Source organism: Emiliania huxleyi (assembly GCF_000372725.1).
Source record: "Emiliania huxleyi CCMP1516 unplaced genomic scaffold EMIHUscaffold_3, whole genome shotgun sequence".
In the NCBI taxonomy this organism is placed as follows: Eukaryota; Haptophyta; order Isochrysidales; family Noelaerhabdaceae; genus Emiliania; species Emiliania huxleyi.
The window spans coordinates 980,646-1,000,333 of record NW_005199770.1 but is presented as its reverse complement, the minus strand read 5'-3'; the positions used below and the strand labels follow the sequence as shown (position 1 = coordinate 1,000,333).

Below are 19,688 nucleotides of genomic sequence, written 5' to 3'. Positions count from 1 at the left end.
CCTCTCAAAACCCCGGCACGCCTGCCCGAATCAATCGGTCGTGGCGGCGTCCCCGCTCGCCAGCTGGCCTGCGGCCTCTTCCCTCTCGGCACCTGCAGCCTCTTCTCTGTCGGCACCTTCGAAGCGCGAAAAGACGAAGCGCGTCTCGTGCGGCCCGCCCACATCGTACGAAGCCACCTCACCGTCGATGGCCCCCTCGGCCATGGCGCTCGTGATGAAGTGGCCGCCTTCTGGATACACATCAAGTTTTCCGACTCGTGCGAGCTCGGGGGTTGAGAAGGCCTGGCCGAGGAGGCCGTGTGGCAGGGACCGCGCTGGAGCCCCTTCGTGCCCGCTAAAGGCGACGTCGAGCCGGTGATGCGGGCCCGAGACGCGGTTGTACACAGGCCGGCCCTCCACGCGGATCGACCAGCCATGGTTCTCAAAGGTCGCACTTGAGTGGCCGACCCGTATAGCAAACTCCTCGCACACCTTGGACCCCAACGGTCCGAGCGTGAAGCGCCCGCCGCCGCAGGTGCCGTTGATCATCTTCCAGCCGAAGTTGAAGGCGCCCAGCTCCGACGCCCAGAAGGAGGCCGTGACCCGCTTTCGCTTTGCGCCACCGACCCGCGCAACCACGTGCGCCTGGTGACGGGAGGCGCGGTCTCACAGTGCCAACAGTGACGCTGTGGCCGCGGAGTTTGCGCCTCGGTCATAAAGGAGCCGTCGACGACCAGAGCGCCCTCGTGCAAGCTGAAGGTGGCGTTCTCTATTTTGACGTTGCACGCCAGGCCGGGAGCCGACAAGAAGGAGTAGTAGGCTCCGTGCTTGCCACGGAGGTCTGCGCGACCGCCGTGTGGAAAGTGGAGATGCCTGCAGCGATTTGGGGGAGGGGTGCGAGGCCCTCAGGGGTTCGGTGTGCGACCAAGAAGCGCGCGTCCCGTGACACGGTCTACTTGCTTGTGGCCATCTATGAGTCGGCCACGGGTCCTTGTTGGCATGCAGCGCTGATGGGGACGTCGCCACAGTTCCAAGAGGTGCTGAAACTTCAGCTTCTTCGGCCGGAGGGGGCGGGCCGGGTGGCGGCGGTGCTGGAGAAGGAGGGGGGGGCAATGATGCTGGAGAAGGAGGGAGGAGCAATGGAGGCGGTGAGGGAGGTGGGTTCGGCGACGGCGAGGGCGGCGGGGAGGGTGGCGGTGGAGAGAGCGGTGGCGGTGAGGGCGGCGGGCTCGGCGTCGGCGAGGGCGGCGGTGATGACTCCGCAAAGACGGCAACGGTGGAGCCGTCTAAAGCCGAAGAAATGCCTGCCAAACAGCGGCTGTCGGTGATGAGCAAGGCTCCACTGGTGCTGAAAGCACCCACGTAGATCCGGCGAGAGCGCGGGATGAGGCCCGAGCTCCCGCTTGTAGCCGTGGCGAGGCCAACTTTCGTCATCTCGGGCAGGCCGATCGCGGTGGTTCGAATGGTGCCGAGGCAAATCTTGGTATCCTCGTCTGCCGGCAAGCTCAACCTCTGATTGAGAGTGAGAATGCCGCAGGCCGTTTGGTCGCTGCAACGCTCACTGGCCCCCAGTTCGAACGAGGTGTCTATGCCGGGCACAGGATCAAATCCGCTGTATCTCAGCACACCCCCGTGCGAATCCCATCCATTGGAGGTCTTGGAGGCGAGTTGCATAGTGATCTTGGTCCCCTCCACCAGCACGGCTTCCGCCGTTACTGCCTCCAGCGCTAGGAAGCCAGGCAAGTCGGATGAATCCACCCCCACTTGCGTACTGGTGGGCGGAATCTCGGCCTCATTCTGAACGCATACCTGGATCGGGACCTCGTCCCCAACTTCAATCCGGGTTGGCTCACAACCCGAGCCAAACGGACAGATGTAGGGATGAATAGCGCCCGAAGCCACGCAGACGACCGCGATGTTGCCAAGCGCAACCCCCCTCGCGTCTGTTTGCGGCGTCGACAGGTGGGTGGCTGCTAGAGGGACCACGCCATTGATGGGCTCGAAAATAGGGAGGCCGGCGGCGTATCCGTACGCTTGCAAGGGGGCCATAGTCTCGACGAGCTATTGTCACCGGCTCGGGGGTTACGCCCCCAAACAAACTGCCATATTTTGCCAAAGTTGGCGAGATGCGAACGAATTTGCGCGGTCAAAATCTAATTCAAGAAAAAAGAAGATGTGTTGCAAGAAGAACACAAAGGAACAGTCCATGAGAGAGAAAACGGTGTTGCAAGAAGAACACAAAGGAACAAAGCATGAGAGAGAAAACGGCTCTCCACCTTGTTCCATCCCCCCCCCCCCCTAAACATCTTTGCCCCCATTAGCCGCCAAGTTGGGGGCGAGCCGCAGGCGAGCCGTGGATCTAATAGGATTCCTACATCTGAGCCAATCCGAGCGAGCTGAGCAGAGCTAGGCGCGGCGAACGCAACGCCCAGGCATAGCATCGCCCAGGCATAGCATCAGCAACGCATAGAGCGGGTTCATCCCGACCAGCCCCGAGCGCGAGCCTCGGAATACTTCATGAACCGGCCATTGGCATGAATCGGCCTTCCGGCGCTGTTGACTTTGACGGTCTCAGCCCTACCTGGCCATTCTAGATTATAGAATGGCATCCTTACATCTAGAATGGCGTCTCGCGCGCGCTCACCCGGCCGCCTCGCAGCCCCAGCGGCCGGGGGGCGCTTGCCGGGGTTGGGGCTGGTCACACACAGGCGCCACTTTAACGCGGCGAGCCAGAGGAGTCACACAGGAGAGCCCCCAACATGCCACATTTTCAGCAGCAGACGGGCCGCGGTGAGGGCCCATTCTGTATCGAAGAATGGGGTCCGCCGCCGTCCCCCACGGCCTTCTCACGCCCCCAGCGGCGGCGTGCCGCTCGGCCAGACTGGTGGGGTTCGCGCACAAGCCCCAGTTCAACACAGAGAGCCCAACAGTCCGCAAATGAGAGTCCTCCCCCCGCCCCCAAACCAGAGCAGACGCCGGGGGGTGCGCCACGTATGGCAAAAGCAAACGCACGATGGCCGCCGGCGGCCGTTGAGCGCTGCCGCCGTTCGAGCCTTGGATGTCAGTCCGTCGCCGCCTGTGGCGAGGGCAGTGGAGGTGTGAGATTTGTGCTCACAAGTGGTGGGCGGGCGAAAGGGTCGGGCGGCGAAAGAGTAAGAGAGCAGACAGCAGACAGCGCGAAATGCGGACTACTCGTGTCACATCTACTCCTCGTGTCACCTAGTCATGGTCGTCGCTTCCCTGGCCGGTCTCCGAGTCCTGCTCCTCGCCCGAGTCCTCGTCCAAAGTTCGAGTAGTCTTCCTCCTCTTCGTCCACTTCGTCGATCTCGTCGAGCCGGCTCTCCTGGCCCGACGCCCGTGACGCTGGGGCCGACTTGCTACGCGCGCTGCGACCCGGACCGCCACCTCTGCTGCCGCCTGTGCTACCCGTAGTCCTTGCCGGCGAGCGAGTGCCTTTTGCGGGGCTGTCGCCAGAGCGGGTGTCGCCACGGCCGTCTTCTGATCTGTTTTGTGGTCTGCGGACTGCGCGCTGCGCTGCGCTGCGCGTCTCGAGGCGCGCCGCAACACAGCCCGTGTAAATGGGGTAATGGATAAACCAAGCATCCCCGATGGCCGGGGGGATGTCCCATGGCCCCGGGGTGGCCGTGGGCACGCAGGGGGCGCCGCTACGGGCCGCTGCGGCGCCCATTCTACTTCGAAGAATGCCATTCTTGAAACTAGAATCTAGGTCTGAGACCGTTGACGCCGCCGCCACCAGAGGTGCCGTCGGCAAGCGACACAGCTGCGACGACCGCGCCACCAGCCAAAACCACCGGTGCCGCTGCCACGGCAGCTGTTGCGGCAGCCGAGATGACAGCCGCGGCGGCCACCGTCGCGGCGACCCCACCGCCAACTACCACCGCACCGGCGGCCGCCTTGCCCACCTGCTCCTGGTCCGGGACTACCTCCCAGAGTGCGACGCCGCCGCGCTTTGCCGAAGAATTCAACAAGTCTCTCCCAAGAAGAAAAAGCGCTTCGAAGAAGAAATCCGTGTCGCGCATGCCCAGCTGCCGAGAGCTCAACAACCAGTTCTAGCTCCCGACGCATTCGAATGCCATGGTGGGCGAATCCAGTCGCCGACGGCGGCCTGGGCGACATAGTCGACCCAATCACGCTCGAGCCGCTCGCGGCATCCGACGCCGCACCTTTCGAGCTTCCCGCCAGCCCGCCACTCAAAACAACCTCAGACTGGTTCGACGCTCGAGCCCTCGCTGCGTACCTCGTCGCACGCGGATGCTTTGTCCACCCGATTTCGCGACGCGAGATTAGCGCCGCCGACTGCGCCCGGCTCGACGCCCACCTGAGAGCGCTCGGGGAGAGGAGGATTTGCGTTGCTGCAGCGTATGAGGACCAATCCCGACCCAACTCGGGGACCGGGTCAGCACCCGAGGCCGCCGCGCACCTACAAGCCTTGGCAGCCTCGCTCGCCGCCTCCCTCTTTGACCCTGGCCCGCCCTCCCGCCCCGGCGCTGCGAGAGGAGCGCACCGCGGCGCCGGCCGGCCGCCTAGGCAGGCTCCGCCACCTGCCGCGCCTGCTGACTTTGGCCGCAGGCGACCCTTGCGGCAGCGGAGGGAGCAGCTCGCGGCGCAGCGCGGCGCGGCGGTGCGGACAGACGGCGGCCTCTCCATCGTTGATGACGACCTCGTCCCTTCGCAGTCCACGGGCGGCGGGTGGGAAGCGGCGGCCGCTGCCGCCACGTCGGCCGTGGTCGGCAGGCCGCGTGACGCCGCCGCAGAGGCCTTCCCCGCCCTTCCAGCGCTTGCGCCCGCCTCTGCTGAGGCCGCCCCTTCGCTCGCGGCAGCGACGGCGGCGAGGCGGGCAGCGGAGGCGGCGGCGGCAGAGGAGGCGGAGGCGGCGGCGCGGGCTGCGGACGAGGCGAGGCTGGCTGAGATCAGTAGCGGCCGGGCCCTGGCCCGGCGGGCGCGGCTGGACGAGTTGCAGGCGACGCATCTCTCGCGCTTGCGACACGAGGCGGCGGAGGCGGCGGGTGCCGCGGCGGAGGATGCGGCGGAGGATGCGGAGGCAGAGGCAGAGGCGGAGGAGGGGCTTGTGCGCGCAGTCGTCGTGGCCGTCGTGCGCCGTGCTGTGTTCGGGGCGAGGGAGGCAGCGGTCGAGGCGAGGCTGGCGGCAGCTGCGTCGCTGTCGGCTGCCGCCGAGCTCGCTGCGAACGAGCATCAGCTGGCGCGCGAAGCGTATCGCGAGAAGGGAGGGAGGGGAGAGAGCATTCGCGGCGCCGCCACGCGGAGCCGCGAGTGCGAGGGGGGAGGCGCCACGCAGGAGGAGGAGACGTAGCGAGCAGGCGGCGTGTGCGGCGGGTAGGCGCGAGGCTTCTTCTCGCGGGAGGCGCTCGCCGCCGCGCGCGACCCCGCCTCTGTCGCCTCGCGAGTCGAGGCGGCCCTCGACCTGTTTGCGACGGGCGGCGAGAGGCGGCACTCGCTGCCGCCGATGGGGTGCGGAGAGCGGGAGGGCGGGAGAGACGCGGCTGGCGATGAGGGCGGCTGCCACACCCTCCCCCACCCCTCCCACCCCCACCCCTTCCCCGGGCGGGCAGAGAGAAGGCTAGCCCACGAGATGGCGCACGCGTACCACGTCGCCACCCTCTCCCTCGGCACTGAGCCGCGCCGCCACCTCGACTTTGTGCGGACCGCCGCCACCGCGCTGCCGCCGCTCCGCCTGTCCGAGGCGGCGGCGGCGCTCGCCGTCAGCGCGGGAGGCGGGGAGGCGGAGGGGCTGGTTGGGCCGGGCGGGGAGAGGCCGTCCGCCGGGGCGGGAGCGGGGGCGGGAGAGGGGGCCGCGGCGGCGCAGGAGGGGGCGGCGGGGGCGGCGGCGGGGGCGTGGTGCGTCGCTCTCGAGCAGGTCGAGTGCTCGGACGCGGCGGTGCGGGCGGCGGCCCGCGGGGCGGCTGCTGCGGGTCTGGTTCGAATCGAGTGGCGGCCAGAGCGGCGGGCGGAGCGGGTGAGTGGGCGGTGCCGACCCACTCCCCTCCTCTCTCACTCTCACTGTGGCCCCTACACCCGCCCCTCCCGTGCCCCCTCGCCACCCTCCCGCGCCCTCTCGCCGCCACACCGGCTCCCCTCGTCCCCCGCCGTCCCCCCCAGGACGCAGCGCGTGAGGCCCTCCGGCTGCAGGCGAGATGTGGGGGAGATATGGGGGAGATATGGGGGAGAGGTGGGGAGAGGTGGGGAGAAGTGGGGAGATATGGGGAGATATGGGGAGATGTGAGGCCCTCCGGCTGCAGGCGAGGCTCGTGTGCGACAGCCGCGCCGCCGCCCTCGCCGCCGCCGCAGCGCTCGGCGGAGGCCGGCGCGGCTCGTTCCGGGTCCGCGGCGTCGTGCAGCTGGGCGGGGGCGAGAGCAGCGGGGCGGCGCCTCTCGGCGAGGCAGTGGCGGCGGGGGACGCACAAGCTGGCGCACAAGGCGACGGGGCAGGCGGCCGCAGGACTCGCGGCCGGAGAAGAGGCGGGCGCGCTGCGGAGGAGGAGGGCGCCTTTGAGGAGGCGGCGGCGCCGGGAGTGGACGGCGCGCTGCTCACCGCCCTCTGCGAGATGGGGTTCGAGCGAGCTGCCGCCGCGACGGCGCTGCGGCAGGTAGCCGCGGGGCGACGCGGCGAGGAGCCGCTGTCAGCGGCGCTCGATTTGCTCGCGTCGGGTGGTGTGTTGTGAGGCTGCAGAGGCAGCGTTGTGTACAGAGATATGGGCCGAGCGTTTTTGATCTCTCGGTCTGTGGGGGGCCGAGCCGCCTCGGGGTGGCGGGCGGGCGGGCGTTTTGAAAAACAGAAAACAAGGGGGGGGCCGGGGCCCCAGGCCCCCCACTGGGAGTAGAAAAATACGCCCCGCAAGGCGCAAGAGCGGCCGCACACACTGCTCGGTCAACCCCCCCCTGCACATCTAAAGTCATGGCCGACCCCCCCCCCCGCAGCAGCGCTCTGCTGCTGGGGGGGTCGGGACCCCCCCAGCAGGAGCGCTCTGCTGCTGGGGGGGTCGGGACCCCCCCCCCCCCAGCAGCAGCGCTCTGCTGCTGGGGGGTGCTGGCATCTCTGTACCGACAGCTGTAAGTAAGTACGGTTAGCGTTCCAGTCGTCGGCGAGGTGCTGGATATTAAATGGCTTGAGGGCGAGCCGCATGGCTTCCACCACACGTCGCTGCCCGCCATTGCGGCGAAGCGTCGCGGCGGACCTGACAGTTTTGCCCCGCGCGACGGGCCGCGCGCTAAGCTCAGTCGATCGATTTCGACGAGCGAGCGATCCGAGGATCGAGCGGGGGACCGATAGGCTAGAGAGATCAACGCTGATCGATCAACGTCAGCCGAGACGCCCGAGTGAGTGGCTCACTATACGGCTTTTAGTGTGGTAGTACAAGATAGACTCACATGGTCACAAGTCTTTAGTAAAACGCCAGCACTCGACACGACGAAGGTGTATTGGGCTCGAAGGCGCGGTGAACACAGCCGCCTCGAGCGTACCGCTAAAACACGAGCCGAGGTGAGAGGGGGCGGCGGCGGCGAAGAGGCGGGAGCCGGGAGAGCTGGGTCCAATGCCCTCTGCTGCTGGGGGGGGTCGGGACCCCCCCCCCCCCCAGCAGCAGCGCTCTGCTGCTGGGGGGGTCAGACCCCCCCCCTAGCAGCAGGGATGACTTTAGATGTGCAGGGGGGTACCGAGCAATTTGCGGCCGCTCCAAGGGGGCCAAGGAGGCGGCGCGGGGAAGCAGCATCAGGTGAGAGCAGGAAGGATGGCGCTTAGGGTCGGCTTTGAACAAGGGTTTCCAGGTTTTAGATCAGTATTGGTGTCGGCACACATCCCCACATGAGGTCAGCGGCGCGCAGTGCCTCTCTCGCAGGCGCTGATTTTGGCTGTTTTCGAGCTTGTTTTTGTTTTCAGACTAGGGGGCCCGACCCCCTCAGAGGCGGCGGGCGGGCGCCCACAGACCGAGGGATCAAAAACGCTCGGCCATGACAGGAACGCGGTGTCATGATGCTGGTATATTCATTTTGCGCGATGGGCATATGTCCAACTTCCAGTTTTTTCCCACACGCACACCCTCGACGACACCCGCTGCCGCAGCCGCATCCCCGCCCGCGGATTGGGCGATATTGGTTATTGCGTGAAGAAGCAGAAAGGAGGTCAGCCCACAAAAGCACAACGACCGCTCTGGCGGGGGCGCGGGGGCCCAAGACGCAAGAGGGTACCCATGCGGGGGGGAGATGGGCCCCATGGCGCCCGCCGCAGGCGCCGATCTTTTCGATTTTTTGTGCCATGGTTTTGGCGATTTTTTACTTGTTTTCATGGCACATGGGAATTCCGCGTACTTGCGGCCATGCTAGCACGCCTTGCGACAGCCTCTGTCGGCGCTGCTGACCGTGCCCTGCTGCACAATTGACCACCTGCATAGCTTGCGGCCTTAGTCTTTCTTTAGCTTTCAGTGACGACCTGATCGTACGGCCAGTAGGAAGGTGTCCTTCCAGCTGCGTGCACGCTTCTGACGCAATGCGCGTCACAAACTGCCTCAGATTGGCTGCTGGCACTCTCGAGGCTATGCCTACACGTTCGCGCGCATGGGCAGTCAAGAGGGACCACGCACCTTCTCAGGACAGCGCCGGTGCCTCTCTCTTGGACCGGCAAACTTGGTGGTCTCGTGTCACAAATGAATGTGGGACCAGTGCGGCATCGCGCCATCGACAGCTCTGAACTGCGCCTCACCACTGACCGGGAAGGCCGCGCACGTACTCGAGTAGGCCATTGCGGAGCTTTGTCGAAGGAGCATTCTTGCGGCGGAGCATTTCTTGCTCTCTCGGATCACTCACGCTGGCAGAAGCTCGCCATCGGCCGCTAATGGTGGGAGGAGCGGCGTCGAGGCAGCGCGTGGTCGCAGTAGTGACGTGTCTCGACGTCAAGCTCAAGGTGACCTTAGGGCCTCAGCACCTGGTCAAGCCACTCACAGAGGCGCTGCTCCACCCCTACCTCAAAGCGTTTGCACGAAAGCGCGGGACCGAGTGGGAGCGCCTCCGCATCGAGGCGGTGTGTATTGGTGGGGAGCAGACATTGACGCTCGCCGAGTGCGAGGCTCCAGCTGCGGGGCTCCTACTCGCGGACACGCTCGACGTCGAGATCGTTCTCGACCCCGAGAGCACGACCAGCGTTTACGCCGGCGTGGACGCTGCCATCGCCAGCACGCTCGCTTCTTGCGGGCTCGACGAAGACGTGGCGGCCAAGATTAAGCAGCGCGCAAAGACCAGCGCGAACTTCCCTGTGGACGCCGGCGCCGTGCTTCCCGAGGCGATTGAAGATGCGATCCAAGCCGGCAAGATCAAAACGGTGGAGAAGTGGCTTACGTCAGATGACGGCCACGGCGACGCGCTGCGCGACGACTACCAGGAGTGGGGCCCCGAGCGCATGGGTGGCTGCCTCATCAACGGCAAGCGTCTCGATGACGAGCCGGGCTACTACGACAAGCCACCGACCATCATGGGCACGTACATTCCCGCACTCAACATTGCAGCTTTGCACGGCAACCTTCGCATGGCGCAGCTCTTCCTCAAGCATGGTGCCAAGGTCAACCGCACCGACTGGAGCGGCGGCACGGGCGCGCAAGGCTCCACCGCGCTGCACTACGCGGCGTTTGCGTGCGCTACGCCGGTGGCAAAGATGCTCATCGAGGCAGGTGCCAACGTCAACGCGCCGACCGAGAAGGGCCACGCCACCCCCCTCATGGAGGCCGCGAAGGTCGGCTACGGAGACTGGCCGCCTCGCTTCACGGGCGATCAGCTCGGGGAGCTCATCTCAACTCTTCTCGAAGCCAAGGCAGATCCGACCCTGATCAACGGTGCGGGACAGACTGCACGGGAGATTGTGGTTAAGTCGCGGGCGGACACGGTGCAGATGGTTCGCAACCACCCGTTTGCGGCGCCCGGCGCCTCTAACTCGGTGACGACGTGGACGGGCTTTGCCAAGGCGATCCGACTGCTCGAGGAAGCTGAGAAGGCGTGGAAGGCGCAGTGAGCCCGCCCCCAGCATGTGAGCCCTCATGTGGAACGCCCTAAGGCGTAAGGGCCACTCTGTCGGCTCCTGTGCAGGCTGGCGGGAGATGAGAGCGCTCTGCCAGGCTCTGTCTTTGAGCCATGCGCGCCGCGGATCTGCAGGGGCCTGTGCGCATACTATGGTTCATTTCGGGGTTGTTCATACGCGTTGGACGAGTTCTTCGGCCGGCTGGCGCCCGTGTGGGAGTTGGCCTGCGCCGACAACTCGTCCAACGCCAGGAGGCGCAGGGAGGAACAGGAGGAGCCCGGCTGCTTAACCGATGCTTCGAGAAATCGATTTCCAGTAGTGTAAAGTGTAAAGACAGAGAAGGAGAGAAACACGGCTGCCAAGAGGGAGGGTCGAGGGGATGAGAGAGAACATTCTTGGAGCACTTGGAGTGTGCGTTCATATCATTTAAAGCGTATCATTAGCCTCACATCCAGCATCCAGGTCGGAGCAAGTCCCCGCCCATGCGATCTTTGTGCACAGGGTTCTTTGTGGGTGGTGGTCGGCGACTAGCCGGGGTCGTCGCGTCGTCCTCTCGATGGGGGACTAGCACTGGCCGTCTTCCACATGTGGTCCCTCGCGCCTCTCGGGTCCCTGGGTCCCTGCTGCTCGTAAGTCTCTTCGTACATCCTCCTGCTGATCTCTCCGCAAAGTCCTGCTCCTTCTCTCGTCTCGCCCTGCGTCTGCTCCAACTCTCCCCCGTCGTCTGCCCTGCGTCGTCTGGTGACGGGTCCTCCATAGTCGGTTGAGGTCGCCGCCCTCCTCGTGCCTCTTCCCAACGTTCCCTCGGCGGCCGATGGCGATGCCGTCTGCTCCGACTCCCTCTCCCCCGTCCCCGGGTCTGCCCTGCTCTCGTCTGCGCTAGTTTCTGCTTCGTCATCACTGGTGTCTCTCCTCTTCTTTCTCCTCTCCTTTCTACATACTTAGACTCACAAGAAGGGGCGTTCGATCACTCGCCCCTAGGGAGGGATGGGAGGACGGCACACGCCGCCACCAACTTGGAGCACTTGGAGTGCAGTTATTAACCTCACACCCAGGGCCGGGGAGCTAAGAAGCGCACCCAGCGGGCCGGATGATCGGGACCGGGTTACGGGCTAGAGAGCCTTAGCCCCGGGGGGTGCGCGTTCGCAGGGAAGGGGGACCATAAAGTAAACACGGTTCTCCGAGGGTTAGCTCCCAACCACACACAGGGATTTTGATCGAGCCTGTCTGCTGTGAGAGAAGGTTGTTTGTTTCTCGGTCGCCGTGCGGGGGGCGGGGGGGGGGGGGGCAGAAAGGTGTTTGCTTTCTTTGTTATAGAATAGGAATCGTCCCGAGACTCTCTTGGGCCCGCGTTTTACAGGGCAACATTAGGGAGGAAATCGTATCATAGGCGCTTCCCACGGCACTTTTGCTGGGTAGAGCCTTAGTTTTTTCGAAAGGTATCATCATAACGCGTCCGCTCCCCCCGAGTTGAGCGGGTTTCATGAAAAACGAATTATTTCAGTGGTGTGCGCAGGTCCATGTGTTTGGGACGCACCAATACGAGCCGTCCCCCCTGACCCCCCCCCCTCTGGGACGCGTCCACCCTCCGTCCAACATTCGCGATCCCTCTTTTACATACATAAAAACACCGTTAAAGCCGTACACGTAACACGATCACCCGTCACTGCCTTCACCTATGCTCTTTTTATTTGGCTCCTGTGGGCACCCTATCATCAGCACACTCGACACGCAAACTCGGGTTATGGAACAGGCCTACGACTTTGAAAGTGCGGTTCCTCAATGGCTGCCGTAGCCGGACACGATAGTGGGGCGAGTGATATTGCCAAAACAGTCATCGTGCTGGCTCGAAATGACACCAAACTTCTTGAGCGCAAAGCGCGCCGCCTGTGGCATGAGGAACGCGCGCCGCATGCCCTTCGCAGCCTTCATCCGAATTTGCGCCTCCTGCTCACTCACCCTCCCCAGCTTCGCAAGTAGGTTTTTGGTTGCCTGCTGGCTGTCCGGAACTCGCGCCAATGTGATGGCGCGCGTATAGTTTAGCTCGTCCGCGTAGGGGAGAAAGGTCTTCTCAAAGACAAGAGGGAGGCAGGCGCCTCTAGCTGCGAGGACAATTGTTTCTGCAACCTTGCGGGTAGAGGGTGTGTCGCCCGGGCTCACTACGCAAAACCGGTGTGCATGCGCAGCGAGTACATATTGGTCGATCTTTAACCTTGAGCTGCTCAATGGACCAATGTCCTGCGCATTGACGGTCACTCGCGTCTCGTTTGCGAGATACTCGAGTAACGTTTGACGAACCCACCCCGTCTTTGTGTTCCCTCCCGCCCTTGCAATATGGCCAGCGAAAAAGAGCAGTTTTCGTTGTCCCCATGGAACTGTCTGGGTAGCGGGCCATTTGTACCCGGTTACCACGTGAGGCGCATGCAGCAGCGGCATTCTGGATCTCCCTCCGGCCGTGGGTTCCATGACAACCCACTTGATGTTGAGTGGACCGGGTCCCTTCTCAGCAGACCGAGGGATGAAAAGTGACGCTTGGAAGGACACAGCCAGATAAGTGACGTCTGGGCTCGCCTCTGCGTGTTCGCGCAACGAAAAGTAGCAGGGATAACGCTGAGCGTGCCTGAAGGTGAAGCTCGCATTCACAAAGATCGTCTTGCCTGGACGAACGTGAGCTGCCAATGCCCGCAAGAGCCACGTGTGAACGGCGTGCTGATTCTGCTCGTCCTCAACATCGAGCATACCATTGCAGCTCGGCAGATTGAGCACTCTGGCCGGCCCGCAGGCGGAGGCTGGATGCGAGGCGCCTGAAGTCATCTTACTTTCTGGCATGAGCGCTCTCTGTTGCGCCGTCTTTGACAGACGAGAGCACCCAAACGAACTGCACTCTGACACATCGAAAGTGGAAGCAAAAACTCATCAGCCTTGGTTAGGTTCTCTGCGCCCTCACGGCCCGCCGATGGGAAACTGTGGGATAGGGCGCCATGGCGACGCGCGCGCTCCGGGTATTTTTCGGTATACCTGAGAATTCTTGGGTATACCCGTTTTACCCGGCCGGCCGGCCACCTGGCTGGGTCGGTCCGAGGGAGGGACAGGCAGGGTGTCCCAGGCAGGAATGATCGGGACGGCCGATTAAAATTATGAGCCACAGTGAAATGTTTGTCAGTGTCTGCCCTGTGGCGCTGCCGAGCTGCCGCTGCCGCGCCGTGTAGCGCGGCGTTCGTGTCGCCGCAGGCTCGAGGCCTTTCTTTATCTAGAGCCTGCTCTAGAAACCATCAGAGAGAGGCTGCGGGCTGCGAATTCTGCACATATGGAATTCTCTGGAGATTTCGAGTCTCGGAGATATTCTATGCAGCAATTAAACTATGCATGATTATTATTTATCGCGCCGCAGGCCGCACGCCACTGTAGATGCTCTCCCGCGACCATAGCCCCTCCCGCAGCCGCAGCCGTAGCCGCAGCCCCAACTCTTGCTGCTCTTCTAGTGTCGGGTAGTGACCAGGGGGTGAGGGGACGGATTGAAGATCCCTCACACCAAGATCGTGCAGGGCGGGGACACATGTCCCTAATCCCATCTCGTCTCAGAGTTTGACCGTTTTTATTTATTTATTTACGCCACTAGATTAGACGCAGCTCCCCGCGCAGCCGCGCTCCCACACACGCTCCACGTCCTGTGCCTCGAATTGCAAAGCTCAGCCGTCGGGAGGGGCGCTACCACATGCCTCCCGCTCCATCAGCGCGGCTGCAATCGTCCACGGCGGCCGCGGCTCTCCGGCAGCGGGCGGGACCGCCGCGGCGAGGAGCGGGTCCGCCTGCGGGTCGTACGGCGGCGGCGGCGGCAGGCCGAGCTCGCGCAGCAGCTTGGCCGCCACCTCATCGACGTCCGCCTCGATCTTGAGCTCCGCGAGATCCTCGTCGAGCGCCCTGCCGCGGTTGATGATCACCAGCCGGCAGGGGCGCACCGCCGCCCGCCTGCGAGGCCGCTTGGCGCCGCCTCTGCCTCCTCTGCCTCCACCTCCAGTCGCCTCTGCAGGCGCCTCCTCCGCGCCCGCCAGCCGCACACCCTTCGGCGGCGGCTGCGCCCACCTTGACTCTCGGTGCCACGGGTCAAAGTAGTTTGCGAGGATCGACATCGACGTCCCCCACGCCACGACGAGGTCGGCCAGCTGCATGTGTTCTTTCGCCGCCCTCAGCTTGTGCACGCGGTTGTCGCCCCACGGGAAGCCTGTCCACACCGCTAGCTTGTAGGGACGCTACTCACACGCTGTGCGCGCTGCTGTCGCCCCAAAGGGAAACCGTTCGGGCATTCGCCAAAGTCGACCGTCGAGTCGAGCAGCCAGCCGCGGCCGCGCAAGCCGCCGCCGCCAACGGCGCCGTCGCCGACAACGGCGCCGCCGCCGCCGCTCGAGGTGCCAGCGCCGCCGCCGCCGCCGCAACCTCCGTCACCGCCCGCCGCCACCGCCACCGCTCCCGCCGCACGCTCAAAGGCACGCGCCGCCTCTGCCGCCGCTTCTGGCGGCACGCTGCGACAGTGCGGGCACGCGCGGCCGCTCACGTGTCTGCCGAGCGGCCACGACCGCTTGTACGTCTCGGGCCTGCAACAGCAGGATCGGAGGGCCGGTGAGGTGGTGAGCGCAAAGGATCGCGGGACAGGGAAGTACCGGGACTGTTCATCTAGGGCCTCGGGGCCAGTAGGTGACAAAGTCGCGGACCGTCAGAGCGCCGCAGCCGGCTGGCCGACGCTCGCGCGCGGCGGCGTCCGCTGCTGCGTCCAGCGCTGCACGCTCGGCGTCCGACGACGTCGACTCGTCCTCGCTCGAGCTGCTCTCGTCGCTGTCGCCAGACGCGTAGTTGCCGCACACCTCCACAAACGCGGACCCGTGCAGCTCGCTGAGCCGCACCTCCGGCACCCCCGACCGGCGGTGCAGGCCGTCCTCGTTCTGCGTGATGACGTGCTTCACGAGCGGGTCCTCGCCACCGGAAAGCTGGGCGATTGCACGGTGCGCAAACGTCGGCCGGGCCGCGGGCATGCGGCGGAACATTGTTTCGTCCCACGGGCTGTCGACCGGCATGCCCTTCTCTCCTGGCTCGCCGACGACCAGCCCTGACGCCTGCGCCTCGGTCCAGATGCCGTCTGGCCCTCGGTAGTCGCGCAGGCCGGCGGGATCGTTGGTGGAGATGCCGGCGCCCGTGCAGAAGAGGATGTGCCGAGAGCCGCGCATGAGCTCCGCGAGAGCCGCGACCTGCGCGTCGACGTCTGCGTGCTTTGCCCGCCTGGTCGGCATATTCAGCGCCGCCGCCGCCAGCAGGGAGGGCGGGCCGGCAGAGAAGCGAAGATGTCCGCGATTTTTTTTCTGGGGGTACACGCTGGATGTTATGAAACAAAGGCAAGGCGACGAGGCATATCGCTCTCGGGCCCACAGACATCCCACACACCCGCCGCCCCCGCGCGCGCCCCACCCGGGAGAATTTTTCTTTTCTCCTCCGAGCAGCCGCACCGCCTCGGCTTGCATGTGAAGGGAGGGCGCGTCCCTCGTTTTTTTCTTTCCCAGCGGTGCGGTTGGCTCTCTCGTCCCGATGACGGGCGTATGCGTAATGCGTGAGGCGTAACCCCCGTCGGCCGCCACTTCTCACTCGAATCCGGAATGCGTGTGCGTAATACGTGGTGCGTAAGCCCTCTCCGACACCTTGGGCGTGCGAATGCATAAAATGTATGCGTAATGCGTGAGAGGCGTAACCCCCGTCGGCCGCCACTTCTCACTCGAATCCGGAATGCGTGTGCGTAGTACGTGGGGCGTAGCGCGCCTTGAGAGGCACACCCCGATCGGCCGAAGGTGGATGCAGAAGACAGATTCGTAATACGCAAGACACGGAGGTTTAGGTATGTTGTCGGCAAATCAAGATAGGGTGCCCACAGCGCACAGGACCCAAAAGAAAATAGCTTTCCACTCAAAAAGGGACGCACCAGGCAAATCTGATGTTGGAGTGTTCCAATAGGAGCGAGGCCTCTTCCGTTGGGGGACCGAGTGAATAGGAAACGAGGATTTCCCATTGTGTCCCCTTCGCGTGCGAGCGTGACACTGCACTTGGCGCCGAGCGGCCGCGGCTCAGACCTTGTGCAGGCCTACCCTCAATGACCACGCCAGTCCGGACCCAGACGCCCCAGAGTAGCATGCACCCCCTTGCACGAACGATGATCACAGCCCTGCTCCCAGGAGCAGGACCACGAGGCAATGTTCGTCCCTGGTTCGCTTCTCCCCCCAACCCCCAGATCTAACCCCCAATTCTAACCCCCTCCAATCCCCAGTGTCGCCACGTACCTGCGCAGAAACCCGTATGCGCTGTGATCGGTTCCCGATCCGTCCCACTCGCCGTGCCGCATGAGAGCTACATGGAGAAGCCGGACGCCTTGGCGTGCCGCCGATCACTGTCAGTGAAGCTGTTCGGCGCCTATACGGTGAAGCCTCCAGCGTGAGGGGCTGCAGAGGGGAGCAGAGGGGGGCAGAGGGGAGCAGAGAGGAGTGGCCGGGGGAGGCTCCCAATGCAATCTCGGGCAATCTCGGGCAATCTCGCTTAATCTCGGGCAGTCCAAGGTAATATCACACCTTCCACTCGGCCGCGTCGGACGGCGGCACCCGGGCTTGCTTCTTCCTGCCGCCCCCGCAGAGGACGCGGCGCAACACCTAGAAACAGAAGTCTCCGCCGCGTTGATTCCGTGTTCTCGGCGCCCCGCAGAGGACGGCCGAGCACCGCCAAGAGCGCGAGGCCAAAAGCCACACCGCCGATGAGCCCGACGTTCAACGAGAGGGAGGTGTCGGGGACAGGGGGCTGGAGAAAAGGGAACACCCACATCTGCACCTAGAAAAGACGAACAAGCGCGCGTGATTTCGTCTTTCGGGTCGGGTCGCGGCCCTCCGTTTGCCCACCGGCGGCGGCGGCGGCGGCGGCGAGGGCGGCGGCGGCGGCGGCGGCGGCGGCGCGGGTGGCGGCGGCGGCGTCTTGGTCTTGGGTGGCGCGGCATCAGACGGCGCGACGGCGGCCGAGGACGAAGACACCGATGCCGGGTCCGATGGGGGAGGCGGAGGCGGCGACGGGGGAGGCGGCGAGGGCGGCGGCGGCGGCGGCGGCGGCGGCGCGGGGCGGAGGAGGCGGAATACCGGCACTTTCGGCGGGGAGGGCTCCTGGGGAGGGGGCGGCGCCGCTGGCGGAGGCTCAAGACGCAACCCGAAGCCAAGCGACCAGTGTTCGCCCCACGCGCGGCAGAGGCGCCCCTTGAAGGGCCGGTCACCGTAGACGAGCGAGGCGATCGCGCTCCCTCCCTCGCTGCCGGGGACGAACGAGGCGATGATGACACTCGAGCGGCGGCAAACTCGGAGATGTCGACGGGGCGGCCAGAGATTGCGACGAGGATGACCGGCCGGCTCGACCGTCGCTTCATCAGGTTGTCCAGGCACGCGTGGTCGGCCCCGTGCATGGGCACCGGCGATCTGGCTCGGTCGCCGACTCCCTCGGCGTACGGGTCTTCAGAGACGACGGCGATGGCCACGTCGCCCGAGTCGGCGTCCCCCCGCTCCGTACCGAGAAGGAAACGCACGCCTCGCAGCCTGCCCTGCCGGCTCTGGCGCGGAAGCCGTCGTAGACGTTCGTGCCCAACCCCTCATCCCGCGTCGTCCCCTGCCAGGACAGCGACCAGCCGCCCATCTGCCGGCCGAGCGAACGACCGCCACGGCACGCGACAAGCACAGAGGCGGTCGGTGAGAGCGGCAAAGCGCCATCATGCTTCAGCAGCACTGCGGAGTGTGCGGCAGCCTCCTCCGCCAAGGCCCGGTGCCACTTGCTGCGCACCAAAGGCGCGAGCTGTTTGGGTTCGGCCGCCGCCGCCGCCGCCAGGTGCTTGGAGGAAGGCGGGCGGAGGGCGGCTGTCCCGCCCGCGTCTGCGGCGAGCAAGCCTAGCTTCCCCTTGACTCGCAACACGCGGCGGACCGCCGCGTCTATTCTCTCGAGGCTGATGCGGCCAGTCTTCACCGAGCGCTCGACGCTGTCGACAAACGCCCGCCACGGCCCCGACGTCGCTTGGTTCCAGGTTCCCGGAGCATTCGTCCCGGGCAGCATCACCAAATCGATGCCCGCGTTGATCCCGGCGGCGAACTGCTGCTCGGCGCTGCCCGGCAGTTTGTTGATGCCCCCCCAGTCGGAGACGACCAGCCCCTCAAAGCCCAGCTCGCGCTTTAGGAACTGCGTGACGAGCCAGCGGTTCCCGTGCGCGGGGCGGCCGTTGATGGAGGAGAACGACACCATCACGGTGAGCGCGCCCGCCTGGACCGCGGCGCGGTACGGCCGCAAGTGCGCCTGCAACTCCGCCTCGCTGAGAACCGCGTCCCCTTGGTCGCGGCCGTGCTGGGTCGCGCCGTCGGCGGCGAGGTGCTTTGCGCACGCCGCCACGGGAGTGGGTGACTCCTGCAGCCCGCGCACCTGCGCCTCCCCGAGCCGACTCACGAGCTCCGTATCCGAGGAGAACGCCTCATAGGTGCGGCCCCACCGGTCGTCCTGCGCGGCGGCGACGCACGGCCCAAATACCCAGTTGATCCCGCACGCGGCCACCTCCAGCGACGTCGCCTCGGCGAGCTGCCGCGCGAGCGACTCGTTACGCGCGCAGCCGAGGCCGATGTTGTGGGGGAAGACGGTCGTCCCGCGCGCCTGGGCGTGGCCGTGCACAGCGTCCACCCCAATTAGCAGCGGGATGCCGAGCCGGTGGCGGCGGGCAGCGCGCTGAAGCCGCGCCGACCGCTCTCGGAGCGAGCCGACGGAGGGGAGTCCTCCCGAGTAGAGGACCGAACCGAGAGATGAGTCTCCCCAGCTGCCGTCTGCCACGGCCTCGACGCCGCTCATGTACTCGACCAGCTGCAGCATCTGGCCGATCTTCTCTCGCAGCGTCATCTGGCCCAGCAGCCCCTCGACCTTCTCCACCAGCGACATGGACGGCGGACGAGGGGGTGGCGGTGGTCGAGGGGGCAGGGCCGGCCCTGGCGGAGGCGTCGGCGGCGGCTGCGGCGGCGGCGGCGGCTGCGGCGGCTGCGGCGGCGTGAGAGTGCGAAAGAGAAGGCAGACGCACGCTGTGCCTGGCGCCGAGAACGCCACATCCGGCGAGCGGTGCACCTCGCAGCTGCTCCTCCCTTTGTTGAACTCGATTGCGGTGCACTCGGTGGGGATTGTGGCACAGCGCGACATGCACTCGTCCAGACTCGTGGCCGGCCGCTTGGTGAAGCTGTCACGCGCGCCCGACTGCACGCCGTCGCTGGATGTGCGGCAGCAGCCGTTCCGGCCATTGATGGGCTCGGACCACAGCTGATTCATTACGTCGCGAGCCGCCAGAGTCGAAGAAGTGAACATCCTCAACATGAGCAAAGTCGGGGCCAGGCGCCGTGGCATCGTTGCTTCGGTGAGGCACGCGTGATTCTTTTTGCTTGTGAGGCACTCATGCTGAAATTCCTGGCGAGTAGAGGCACACGCACGCTCTCCCGAGGTCTCTTGGAGCAGAGCCCCGGCGAGGCCTCGAAATACCCAATGGGTCCCTCGAGAGGGGTACCCTGGGTGGGCGGGGCCTCTACTCGCCAGCTGAAATTCTGCAAAAACCCGGCTGGCCCCTGCCCTGCCCCTACCTACCTACCTACCT

General features: G+C 65.4%; 4 protein-coding genes across 4 annotated transcripts; 1 reads left to right on the top strand and 3 right to left on the bottom strand.

Moving 5' to 3' along the window:
• Nucleotides 1-5,193: 5,193 nt before the first annotated feature.
• EMIHUDRAFT_195312 (hypothetical protein) lies at nt 5,194-7,141 on the bottom strand (the record flags this gene model as incomplete). Its single annotated transcript, XM_005775261.1, has 3 exons — nt 5,194-5,397; nt 5,606-5,692; nt 7,061-7,141. The coding sequence occupies 3 exons, from the start codon at nt 7,139-7,141 to the stop codon at nt 5,194-5,196; spliced, it is 372 nt and encodes a 123-aa protein (XP_005775318.1).
• Nucleotides 7,142-8,845: 1,704 nt separating this feature from the next.
• Nucleotides 8,846-10,012, top strand: EMIHUDRAFT_95497 (hypothetical protein; the record flags this gene model as incomplete). Its single annotated transcript, XM_005775260.1, has 1 exon — nt 8,846-10,012. The coding sequence occupies one exon, from the start codon at nt 8,846-8,848 to the stop codon at nt 10,010-10,012; it is 1,167 nt and encodes a 388-aa protein (XP_005775317.1).
• A 3,695-nt stretch (nt 10,013-13,707) lies between these two features.
• On the bottom strand, nt 13,708-15,300 carry EMIHUDRAFT_195308 (hypothetical protein; the record flags this gene model as incomplete). The annotated part of the gene is made up of 3 exons (XM_005775259.1): nt 13,708-13,939; nt 14,102-14,268; nt 14,728-15,300. 3 exons carry the CDS (start codon nt 15,298-15,300, stop codon nt 13,708-13,710), a joined length of 972 nt encoding a protein of 323 aa, XP_005775316.1.
• A 1,102-nt stretch (nt 15,301-16,402) lies between these two features.
• On the bottom strand, nt 16,403-18,991 carry EMIHUDRAFT_195307 (hypothetical protein; the record flags this gene model as incomplete). Its single annotated transcript, XM_005775258.1, has 6 exons — nt 16,403-16,465; nt 16,621-16,698; nt 16,766-16,873; nt 17,179-17,368; nt 17,443-17,522; nt 17,594-18,991. The coding sequence occupies 6 exons, from the start codon at nt 18,989-18,991 to the stop codon at nt 16,403-16,405; spliced, it is 1,917 nt and encodes a 638-aa protein (XP_005775315.1).
• Nucleotides 18,992-19,688: the final 697 nt, after the last annotated feature.